This window comes from Chinchilla lanigera, unplaced genomic scaffold (assembly GCF_000276665.1).
Source record: "Chinchilla lanigera isolate Chin_1 unplaced genomic scaffold, ChiLan1.0 scaffold00041, whole genome shotgun sequence".
Taxonomy (NCBI): Eukaryota; Metazoa; Chordata; class Mammalia; order Rodentia; family Chinchillidae; genus Chinchilla; species Chinchilla lanigera.
In genome coordinates, this window is record NW_004955442.1 from 7,561,506 (window position 1) to 7,574,489 (window position 12,984).

Sequence of the window (12,984 nt, forward strand, 5' to 3'; positions counted from 1 at the left end):
AGTAATGTCTACAATTCTAGAGAGCCATATATATACTACATGCTTTGAAGGTATCATTTACTTCAACCCCTGAAAAATCCGCAAGGTCTGTATTTTTATTCTGATTTCTCAGATGAGGAAACTGTGGCTCAAAGAGGGACTGGAAATTCCCTAAAATCACCCAGCAAGGAAGTGGCAAAGCAGTCCTGACGGGAGTTCCTGTTCTTCCAACAGGGCATCACTATCCCAAGACAACTAGACCCTTTTCTCTGCTAAGTATAATACTCTCAGCATAAACCGAATTTTATATTAAAAATAAAACAGTAATTTTTGAATCAATTTTTAGAGCATGCCCAAGTCAAACTGTGTGCTGGGAAAATCATGAGAGAAAACACCTGAGTGCATTCTAAACAGACGCCCGACCACAGAGCTCCAAGGTGCTGCTGTGACAGGTTTAGCTCTACACCTAAATGTACTCCTCTGCCCATCAGTTACTTACCTCATTGTAAAAGAAATGGACAGTGTGGTTGTTGAGCTTTAATGAAAGTGTTTTCAGGAATGATATATAATATGCCATAATCTCCTCATCAGAAAAGTCAAATTTATGGACAATGATTGAATTTACATAGTTGTTAGACAGCAAATAATCTGAGGGAAGAAGAAAAAAAGCCAAGTTAACTCATGCTAGAGAGAACACAAGCAAAGGATGTTGGGTAACAAGCAGATGACCATGAAAATGTACCTGGATCTGTTGAGTTTCTGGGTTGCTGGGATTAAACAATTTACTTTAACTTAACTTTTAGCCTGTAAAGAAATCATCTACTATATATGGTACTACAGTAATTGGAACATTTAAAGGAAATGCCAGAGGAAAGCCTTCCCTCCTACCCATGCACACCAGAAGGAACCAACACTCGAACTTTTTTTTTCATTGCTGGCAGAGATCAACATAGAGCAGGATGTGGAAGACTAGGCGGTGTGAGCACTTTCACAAACCACCTATAAGTGACAGTAAAAGGCATTGTGTTCTAAAAAAGTTGCCCCATTTTGCCATCTGAAGTCACATCACTGTCCCTGAATGCCACAAAGGGCTACACATGGCTTTTTTTCTTATACAGCAACATGACTTCATAAAGCTCATGTTGTGCTAAATCCCCACTAAATGCCAAACACTAGGCTCAATGATTCCCAGAGCAAGGCTCATTCTTTCCATGTTGCAGATGAGGAAAGAAGGCTTAGAGAGGTTGATCACTGGCCTGAGGATGCAGTCACCAAGTCACAGAGAAGGGACTCATATTCCAGTCTGAAGACAGAGCCTGGGTTTGCCTTGCACTAATAGGAGCTGACAGTGAAGACCTGTACTGAGAGGCCTGGAGCTAACTAGAGGGCAGCCCACCTTCCCCCCCTCTCTGGGCTCCCGATCCCTGTGGAAATGCAGGTCCAGCATGATTGGAGCTTCCAACTGAGGAAGGGAAGCTGGAAAGAACAGACTGCAAGGCCGAAGTTCCTGATCTTGAAATGCTGACTGTAACACCAACTAGTTTTAAAAGCTGTGCCAACCAGCAAAAACAGCTGCAGCTCATGGCCTGAGGTCTGGATCTCAGTACCGGGCCCTTGTTGGGCATGCTCTGCTGCGTCCTCACCAGCCACTGCAAAGCAGGCGCTGCTGTCCCCATTGTCTATTTCTTGGGCTGCTAGAGGTGAGCACTGCTGCAACTCCCCTGCCTCCCACAGATGGTCAAGGTGGGGCAGGAGAGTGGTGTGTTTCAGAGCCTGGCTCCTCAGAGCACCCCCTGGAGACACACAGAGGCTGCGGCCAGCCTGAGCTGCTGGCCAGAGTCCTTGGGTGGAACCAACACGATGGGTGGAAGAAGCCCACGAAGGTTCCTGCACAAGCTCACGTTTGTGTGACACGGTTCCAAGGAGAACTCAGATCTAGGTGCCTCTGTCCAGATCCTGCCTCTGCCCTGTCTCAGCCACACAACCATGGGCAAGCTGCTCAGCATCCTCACCTCAATTTCCTTGTCTAGGAAACAGTATCCAAATGCTTTCCTCAGGCTGTGTGGGAGGATTAAAGGAGATAACGCACAGAAGCATTCAGGGCAGTATGGGCACAAAGTAAACACTCACTGTCGCTAATTGCCACTATTCTGCCCATGGCTACACTCTGGAGATTCATCATCTCAGCTGCCGTATTTCAAGGGCTGAGCATGGCTCTTGGGCAAGTGGAGACATCCCGTTCAGCGATGAGCCAACAAGCTATTAGTGTGGGTCAGTCATGTTATTACTGAACATTCTATCTGGAATCACCCAACCACCACCAAGAGCTATTCAGGAGCTCAGGACCATGACAAGAGTCACAGTGTGGACTCATGCTTGGTCCTGCTCAGAAACCAGTTCTCTAGGAAGGTCACTGCACATTTCTGAGCAGAATCAGTAAGCAGGTCATGCAGACTGTAGTCTCAGAAGAAGCTTCCAAAGTCTCCTGACCATAACCATTCCCAAGGCAGCTCTCAGGGCCTGCTCCAAAGAAGTCACAAGTCTGGGGTGGGGGCATAGGAATCTTAATGTTTCTAAAAATGAGGCTACCTATGTCACAAATGCTAAGGATACAGTTGGATATACAGGGGCACAAACCTTAACTCTGTGGATGGATGTATTTATATAGCACAAGACTTAGGTGTCCAGCTGATGAATTTTACATACTTGTACACCATGTAAGCATCACCAAGATAAAACCTTGGCCTCCCCGGATCCCCGCTCCAGAGGCTCCCTCACCTCCCTCCTCGCCAGTGTCTCCTCCCCAAAGGTGGGCCCCATTCTGACTCCTACCTCCATAGACAGTTTATACCTATTCTTTTTTCTTTTTTTTTGTCTTTTTGAGACAGGGTCTCACTATGCAGCTCAGGCTGGTCTTAAGCTCACTTTGTAGCCCAGGCTGGTCTCGAACTTACAACAATCCTCCTGCCTCAGCCTCCCAAGTACTGGGATTACAGGCATGTGCCACCAAGCCTGGCTACACCTATTCTTGAAACCCCTGTCATAAATGGAGTCAGCCAGCATGCACTCTGCCTGGGCCTGGCCCCTTTTGCTCATCACCACATCATGCAGTCATCCACGTCACTGTGTGTGGTGGTCATAGTTCATTCCCTGCCTCCCTTTTTTCATTATATAGTATCCCAGTCTTTGAATAGTGCACAGATTTATCCAGCTAGACTCTAGCATGTAACATGCAACCTCAAGTGATTCTGATACCTGGAGTACCTTCTTTTTCCCGGTGTCACTCTGGCTGTGGTTAGAAACAACAGGCAAATGAGCTGACAGAAAAAGGGAATGTCCAGATACTTTGTGAGCCCCGTTGTGACTGGTGGGCGGCTTCTGCATCACTAGCAGCACAGATACCTAAGCTGGCAGTGGCTGATACACAACTGAATCTGTGGCTGTTTCAGGTCTACATGCTAGACCTGAAACAGCCACAGGCTTTGTCCTCTTCCCATAGGGGCTTTTCCAGGGGCTCCAAGAGATGACTCCATGGGTGTTAGGTGACCACTACAGGGCAGTGGAAGAGTGAAGAGTATCTATTATTTGGCTGGGATTTTTCCACTCCCACCTCCCTATGCGGCTGACTTTCTGTGGTATTCTTTTATAATAAGCCCAGGAGTCTGCAAGTAATCTCAGCCTCTCAGGCCTCTGTCACATAGGTCACCAAACCCAACGGGCAACAGATGCATGTATGAAATGGCTGCTGGTAATAGCGAAAAACTGGAAACTACCTAAATGCCCACTGTAGGTTAAACAGATCACAGCACAGCAAGATGCTGTTCTTACACCAAGATGGAGGAGAAGATCTGAGACACGCTGCTGAGGTGGGAGAGTAAAGTGAAATGGCTTGTGTAGACTGAACTGTTACAATGGGATGCTACAGAAACTTAACTTTCTCTATTTTTATAATGTTTGGTATTTTATTTTTTCACAATGAGGACAATTTTATGATTACAAAATAAAACCTTGGGGCTGGGGATTTAGCTCAGCGGCACAGCGCCTGCCTGGCAAGCGCAAGGTTGTGAGTTCGATTCCCGGTACCGGAAAAAAAAAAAAAAAAAAACAAAAAAAACCCTAAAAAACCAAGAAAATAAAACCAAAGGTCACCTCTCTTCATCCCTTGCAAACAAAAGTTTTACAAATAGGCAGAGATTTCTGCTGTTTTTTCAGGGCTTATAGGCGAAGATTTATATGATCTAGAGAGAAACCAGAGTATCTGCAGGGCTTATAAAAGCATTCTGGCAAGCTATCCATAAAGCAAGGGGCCCATCTGTCTGGCTTTCTCACAGCAAGGCACCCTTTTTGGTTCCACTACAAGAAAAGCCATGCATACTGCATGAGCTCACTTATGAATGGAATCTAAAGTAGTCAAACTCCTAGAAGCAGAGAGTAGAAAGGCGGTGACCAGGGTTGGGGCACAGGGAAAATGGGGAGATGTTGGTTAAAGCATATAAAGTCTCAGTCTTGGAAGACGGCTAAATTCTTGAGCTCAAAGGAAAAGATAGCATGGTGACTACAGTTAACAATACTGTACTATTTACTTGAAATCTGCTAAAAGGGGTTCTTACTACACAACAAAAGGCAACCACATGATGTAATATGCTAATTAGCTTGATTATGGTTATTCTCAATATGGTTATTATCTCAATATACACACAAACCAAATCATCAAGTTGTATACCTTACACAATAAAAAGCCTGAGTTTATAAAATCCCCATCTTTAATCCCATACTCCTGTGTCCAGCTGGGCTTGGAAAGGGTTGCCCAAGACAAGACTAGAGGGACTGTCTCACTAAATGACACAACCAGTACTATATAGCCACTTCTCGCCCCCTGGTGCTTATCCTAAGCTCACACTTAACCCACCCTCTCCACCAGCTACTGGTATCTCCACTCCTAAGCACAAGCAGGGAGCAAGTAGCTGAATCAGCCCCAGACCGGGTTCAGGCAGAGTCCTAGGCCTGTGTCACTCAGCTGGATCTTCCCCGATCAGAGAGTTTAGAAACTCCTTTGTTTCATATCCAGAAAAATAAAAGCTGATAACGGGAAACCACGCAGGGAGACATAAATCAACCCACATTTGTCTGTTGCCTTGCGGTTGTCCCAAACGTAAGAAAAGTCGCCGCGGCAGCAGCACCACCTACTGGCCGCTGCTGAGAACTGCCTCACAGCAGCTCTCTTGATCCTAGGAAAAAGGCCACCATGTCCACCTCCTTTGGCCCACAGCACACTTTTTCCAAAAATGTGCCAGAGACCAAGCACCTCCTCTGATACAGACACTCAGCCACTTGTTTTCTCTTTTCCACTTCTTGCAGCCAGGATTTGGGCTGTGCTGCCACCTTGGAATAATAAAGCTAGCAATCAAGCATGGAGGATGAGGACTTAATCTAGGGTTGCTCAGCCTCAGCACTGTGGAGAGTCTGGGCTGGGTAATTCTCCATTGTGGGGTTGTCCTGTGCACTACAGGATATCTGCACAACCTTGGCTTCTACCCACTAGATGCCAGCAGCAGTCCCTCTGAAAAGTATCTCCAGACACTGTCAATGCCCCCTGAAAGACACCAACACCCCACCTGAGCACCACTGAGCTTATTCACTTGGGTTGAAACACCTTCTCTACTCTGGCTTTGCTAGAGCTATCACCTTGGGCCCATGATTCAAACTCTCCTGGTGTTAAAATGAAGACACCAACAGCCCCTGCATCACAGGGATGCTTGTTACAGGTAAAGAAATGGCTTAGTGAGGGCAGATGATGTACGCAGAGTCCCATGGTAACTAGCTGGGCAGCAGAAGGGTAGAAGACAGTTAAGGGCCATAGCCCGCGCCCTTGCAGACTCTTTAGCTGTTCATCCTCACCCTGCCTCCTCCAACACTTAATCCATGGGTTGGTTACTCAACAGCCAACTTCTCAATAGCAACTCATAAAGAATGCAAACACTCCCAGGATTGTTCAGAAGAGGGGGACCCTCTCTTAGCCCTTCACAGTACCCCACCACACAGCAATAACAGCGTTATAGACTGAACTGCATCCCCAACAAATTCATATATTGAAGTCCTAACCCTCAATGTGTCATATTTGGAAATAGGGCTTTTAGGAGGCAATTAAGGCTAAATGAGGTCATTAAAGGTCAGGACCTACAATAGTTTGATGGAACTAGTGTCCCTATTAGAGGAGGAAGGGACACCAGGACTGCCTCCCTCCTTCCCTCCTTCTGGTTTGTCAATCTCACTCTCATACTTGCTCTGTCACACATACACACACATACACAGAGGAAAGGTCACACATAACGAGAAGGTGACTGGCATGATCTGAGTGTGTACCCCAAAGATTCATGGTTAGAATCACGGAGTTGGAAGGCAGGGCCTGGTGGGATAGCAGGTATTTATGTCATAGGGGAGGAGCCCTCATGAACAGAGCAATTAATGCCTTTCTTGCATGAGTTTTCACTTTCATGGATTAGTTGCCCCCCAAATCAGATTAAAATTAGTGTTCTCCCTCTTTCACACAAGCCCTCTGTTTCTTGTGCTTTCTGCCACAAATCAAAGCAGTACAAGGTCTCATCTGCCCAGTCTTGGATTTCTCAGCCTTCAGAACCACATGCCAAAATAACTCTTTTTCCTTTATAAAACACTCAGTCTTGGGTATTTTGTTATAGCAACAGAAAACAGACTTAAACTATTGGCTATTTGAAAGCCAGGAAGAGTCCTCACCAGCAACCAATGCTGATGACAGCTTCAACTTGTACTTTTATCCTCTAGAGATGTGAGAAAATAAACATCTGCTATTTAAGCCACTCAGTCTTCAGTGCTCTGTTAAGGCAGCCCAAGCAGACTAACATCCGAGGTAAGCAGAGACGCACAAAAACTCCGCCAAACTACACCCCACTGATGCCCCAGTCCACAGGCAAGTGTCAAGGAATGTCCTTACAAAGCGAGGTCTCATGACTGATATTCTCAAAGAGGATGTTCAAGGTCTGCAGCAGCTGAACGCACACATAGCGGCCTGATTTCTGCCGTAAGATGTTCAAGAAGAAGACAAACATGTTCTTCTCCAGGAAGAAGCTGGGGAGAGAATGGGACAGAGTCAGTGACTTGCTCTGACACAAGAAATTAAAATCATCTTCTGGGGCTGGGGATATAGCTCAGTGGCACAAGTGCCTGCCTGGCAAGCACAAGGTCCTGAGTTCGATTCCCAGTACCAAATAAATAAATAAATAAATAAAGTCATCTTCTGGTTACATTCGCAGGATATGCGTTAGCCCTGTTCCTGAAAGAACATCAGCAAGGACACCAGATCACACCACCCACATGGCCTTGGTTCCCACATATCTGGTTCCCATGATGCCATCTTCCATCAAGGTCAACATGTGACCTTTCAACTCTCTTCCCAGAATGTAAGAACAGAGCTGATTCCAGGAAACAGTGAACTAGATTTGCTGACAGAATGGGAATGATCTTTACCTACTAAGTGATCACACTGTAATCTATGCTTATTAACCTAGGAAGTAGCATTTCCCATCATACTGTATATCCTCTGTTTCCTTACTAAGCCTCTTTCCTTTACTCTCCCCTTATCTTTGTTAAGAAAAACGACAGTGGGAATTCCCTGCAGAAAATAATGCTGAATAATAAAGGAGCTTTAATTTCCAAGTCATCAAGGTTCTGCATCTGGGGAAAAGAACTAAAAAGAACACCAAACCTGCTGACATATTGGAGGGACTCTAACCCACCCTTATGTCTGTTTCTGCTTGTCTTGGTCTGGACAAGACTTGTCTCTGAATTAGGCCTGGTATACCGGCTTTTGGGGGAATCAGAACCCCATGATGCCTTTCTTTAAAATAAGAAAATAATGTTCTGGTTATTCCCTGTGCATTCAAGCTAAGTCACTTGGAACAATCACCAGAAATCCCTGCAGTCACATGTCTCCTGGTTGACTTAGTTTTGGGTATTTCTCTCTGCCCTTGACCACAGCTCCACAGTAGTGGGATCAGGGGTCCGGCATTTGCTTAGTGCTGCGTAACTTCTGCTTGAATCCATGAAAGGGTAAATGAATAGATAAATATAACCTTAAAAAAAAAAATAAAACTTTTTCCAACACTGATTCTGGAAGCCTGTCTGCTGTAAATGCCATTCACACTGACCTGCAGAATATTTCTGTCATTTGACCTATTTTGTCTACCTTCACGTTAGGTAGTATAAATCAGTGACTCTAAGTATTACCAGCACTCTCACGGCTGCAGTGACCAACTTGAGGACTTGTTCAGATGTGTACACCTAGATCTTGCCCCAAGATTCAGAGGGTCTAGCACGAAACCTTCAGCTTGAATTTTTGGAATTTTCCCAAGGCTTTCCTTGGAGAAATAGCTGATTCTAAAGCTGGGGCAGGACAAATATAAGTTGGGCCTAGAATATCTTACAGTACTAGGAGTAGGAGAATGCTCAAAAAACAAAAGTTTGAGAACATTGCAAAGAGACACAGGAAAAATCTGAAAGAGGCTCCAACAGCCAAAGCTGGGACAATGTAACAAAGTGTTGGATTATAACCCAACTATAATAAAAGTTTTTATATAAATATAAATATAATAAAATTTTAAATTAAAATTTTATATAATAAAAGTTTTTATAATAAAAACTATAAAAACAAAGCATTGGATTATTACCCAATGTATAATGCAAATATCCATGAGTCTATACTGATATAAACAGTCAAATGAATCAATAAAGACAAATCTTCCATGCAGAAGCATTTTAATATATATAATACTTCCAGAAGGTAGAGCTTTCCACTGTCATCGTGAAAGGTAGGCTAGACTTAATGATTCTTCTAAAGAAAAGCACAGGGAAAGGGGAAATAGTAACTTCTCAGGAACAAGGCAGACACCACCTCAGCCAGGCAATGGTGGCAACATGAGAGGGATGCCCTATACTCATCACTGGCATCCTGCTCTGATGGGTGAGGAGGGCGCTTCCCCTCTCCCTCCTACAAACCTCACCCAAATCATGAGAAAAACATCAGACAAACTCAGATGGGAAAACAGTCTATGGAAGACCTGGGCAGAACTCCTCAAAACTGTCAAGATCATAAAAAACAAGGGAAGACTAAGAAACCTCACAGATCAGAGGAAGCCCTATCAACTAAATGCAACTGAGACACCTGGATGGGATCCTGGAGCATTAAGAAACTATTCATGCAAAAACTGGCAAAATCCAAACCAAGTCTGAAATTTTCTTAAGGTTTTTTTTTTGTTTTTGGTACCAGAAATCAAACTCAGGATCTTGCACTTGCCAGGCAGGCGCTTATGCCACTGAGCTATATCTTCAGCTGAAATTTTCTTAATAGTAATATGCCAATGTCTGTTTCTTGGTTGTGAGAAATGCTCCCTAATGATATGTTAATAAGGGGGGAAACAAGGTGGGGGGGTAGAAGACAGGAACTCTCTGTACTATCTTTACAACTTCTTTATATATAAAAAATTATTACAAAAATCTGAAAATAAATTAAAAGCCAGAAAAATTTTATTTCTTTTTTTTTTTGAGACAGGATCTTGCCATATAGTTCAGACTAGCCTTGAACTCATATGTAGGCCAGGCTGGCCTCAAACTCGTGGTGATCCTACTGCCTGAGTGAGACTGTTTCCAAAAAAAAAAAATTCTTGAGGACTCTGTTTGGCCATAATCTGGGGAATCAAAGAATCTCTAAGAGCTCAGCAGCTTTTCTAAATGACAGACTAAAAAGGCTCATTCTAGAAAAGGGGGACACTTTCTAATTTTTAACAAGGCAAATCTTTTAACGGGGTTGCATTTTAAGGAGTTTGTGTTTTCTATAAGGAGCTTTGTTAGATAACCTTATTGATGAAAGTGCAGAGCTATTCTGAAAATCAATTCAGGATAACTAGTAAGAAGTCAGGTTAGAAATGGAACACATTTTTTTTACGCGTTTTATAAATGGCCTCAATATTTATAATTCACACATGCGCGCGCACACACACACACACACACACACAGAATCGGTGTTTGGTGGTTTTTATAACCAATGACGGTGAACCTTTTAGAGACCAAGTGCCAAACTGTAACCCAAAACCCACTTATTTATCACAAAGTGCCAACACTGCAATTAAACCTGAATATTGAGGTTTTAGTTTAGAAAAAGCAACTCATACCTTAGTATCTTTTGTCTTAAAAGAAAAACACAATAAAACATGTGTCATAGGTTTACCACCACTCTTATAATTCAATCGCATATCCTCCTGGAAGTAGCTTTGTTGGGGAGGTAGTTCATAGTTAATAGACTTTGCAGTTTAACCACTCAGTGGGTTTGTATCATTTTCTATCATTTAAGAGTACATCCTCTGGGTCTAACATTGAACACAGAACTTTTCCACTCCTTTAAAGATGAGGAAACTGAGGCTCAGGGAGACAAAGAGCATAGCCTAAGACTGCTCATCTAGGAAGCAGAAGGAAAGGGTGGAAGGGAGAAGCCTTGTTATGGGCTCTGGGTATGACAGGCTTATTCCTTTATCACCTACCAGCTGTGAGCAAAACTGGGGGTACTACAGGGCCTCCACCTAGATGGATGGGAGATTCCCAGCACTGTCTCCTCAAAACAGCATTGTGCCTGGCCCTCAGTGACTTCCTCAGGGCGAGAATCCAAATCACTCATGACATTTTCTCCTTCCTTTGAGGCCACTGCTTAGAAAATTATCCACGACATTTTCAGGGTGTCCAGAGACACTCCTTTCTACAAGTTCCCCATTTTTGGCTTTCATTTATAGCGTTTCAAGGACATTTTATATAGACAGATATTTGGGCAAGACCAAATTTGCGTTAAGTCCTGACATCATCCGGAATGACTCATGGTATACACTTGGAAAAACATGCAAAGGAAGAGGAAGAATCGAAAAACAAAAAGCACTGGAAACTCTTACTCGAATACAGAGCTATCATTCTGATCTCCCCAAATCAGGATTTCAGTGATGGAGCGAATGGTCTCTACCAGCAGATTCCGATTCTGTTCTGTGACTGTGGTGTTCTTGGTCAAGACGTGGTACAAATACCTGAGAAGAAGGGAAGAAAATAACAAGTTACCAATGGACATGAAACCCAGGTCCAGGTACAGTGACCATTAACAATATTTTGGGGGAAACAAAGCAGTGTTTCTTCAGCTTCAGTTAGCACAATTTCCCATTCATATTAGACTTGACTCACCACCCAAGAAAAATGGTAGTCAATACTTGATGCATTAAATACTAAAGATACATCAACCCAACCTGAGGTAAGATCATCAACAAATCCTTGGAGACAGCCACCCTCAAACTTCAATGTGCAAGAGAATCACCTGAACAGCTTAATAAAGGGGACCTGCTGGAGCACATTCAGAGAGCAGGACTCAGTACACTTAAGGGGAGAGGAGGCTTCAGCCTGTTTCATGTGCTCTCCTCCAGTGCCTCTGATGCCAGTGGAGGTGCATGGGTCAGGCCAAATACTTAACAGAGGACCTGTAGGCAGACTGATGCTGAGATTCGGAGAGATGGAGTCAAGCTTACGGAAGGCAGATTCCAAAGCCAATGGGTGAGACAAAAATAATGTGTCATACAGACTACCTTTGGAAAGCCATACCCACTAAAGCGCAGTATACTAACCAGAACATAAGGCTTAAATGAAGTGGGCAGTTGGCAGTCCAGGGACAGTGATCTTATTTGCTGAGTACAGACTTCAATTTGCAGTTAAATGGGCTTGACAGGGTATGGCTCTGTACCTCGGCCATCCACACAGGCCCGGAAGCCAGCTGCTGGGGTGGACAGGAAGATGCTGTCCAGTCCTTGAAGCCTCTCCGCTGATAGAGAAACCAAAAGAGCCACCAAAAGAGCCATGCCTTGAATGGCACAGGGATCAACAGCCTGCCCCGATACCCAAGTAGTGCAGCCTAGCATGCCCTTTAATACAATTTCTCTAGTGCCCACAGACCCAGGTAAATGTACCTGTCAAAGGAGCCCCAGGCTTGGGAAGGAAAGCAAATGAGGAAATGACTCAGAAAAAGCCACTCCTGATTTCTTTCATGGCTACTTCCAGGCTGGGGCTGAGGGCTGATGAGAGCAAGAGAAGAAAAAAAATTGATAGGGTCATCTTGTCTATAACCTCTAAAGCTAGTAAGATATGAAGTAAAACCTTGCAGATGCAACAACTAGGACCAGCCTGCTACTTTCGGGGAGCTGGGGCTGATTAATACTAATGCTGTTTGCTATATGTTAGATATAGTATAATAGGTATTTAATTTGATTTAGAAATTACATGCAGTTTTTAACATACAATAAGTAGTATAGCTCTTCAAAAATATAAACTGTTATTTATGCCCCAAAACTACCAGCAGTGCCACAAGTGGAGGCACAAGGCCAGTTGTCCTCTGGGATAACACAACCCCACAGCACTTGAACCACTCTGGGATGAATCGTGGGGGACCTACTCATAAATCTGTATGTCTCCATCTGCCTCAGTGCCTCTACTGCAAGAGGCTCAAAGAGCAGATTTCCAAACTGTGATTCATAGGCCTCCTGCACCAGATGCATCTGTTTAAGTTGTTCCCTCCCCCAGCCCCACTGAATCAGGCTCTTAGGTGCAGGGCTTAGTTCACTGAAATTGTTTGTTTCACAGTGCAGGGATCCAACCCAGGGCCTCATGCATGTTAAGCATGTGCTCTACCACTCCACTACATCGCCAGCCCCCACTCAAGTTTGACAGCCACTTTACCACTCCATGGTAGCTATCAGTGACACTCTCTCCATGCAGTTTACAGGATGCCTGACACCTTGCCTGTCATAAGACATTGTTGGCAGTGGAGGAGAGGGGCAGATTTTTCCCATTCTGGAATTTTCTTCTGTGTGGAGGATGGCATACTTCCATCAGCATTACACATCACACTCCTGGCTCAAAGGGAGGCAGTAACTTGGTGACTGCATCTGCTCTGAA

The 12,984-nt window shown here is 44.2% G+C and overlaps 1 protein-coding gene across 8 annotated transcripts in view; it reads right to left on the reverse strand.

Moving 5' to 3' along the window:
- Clec16a (C-type lectin domain family 16, member A) overlaps positions 1 to 12,984 on the reverse strand; it is a 214,437-nt gene that overhangs the window by 191,890 nt on the left and 9,563 nt on the right. For 7 of the 8 annotated variants that reach the window (XM_013517853.1, XM_005391173.2, XM_013517852.1 and 4 more), the window contains exons 2-4: positions 10,947 to 11,075; positions 6,950 to 7,083; positions 479 to 627 (exon numbers count right to left, since the gene is read on the reverse strand). In XM_013517853.1, the coding sequence (XP_013373307.1) occupies positions 479 to 627; positions 6,950 to 7,083; positions 10,947 to 11,075 (412 nt within the window). Of the gene's footprint in view, positions 1 to 478; positions 628 to 6,732; positions 6,902 to 6,949; positions 7,084 to 10,946; positions 11,076 to 12,984 lie in introns of those variants that run through there. The other variant, XM_013517855.1, reaches the window with a different exon arrangement.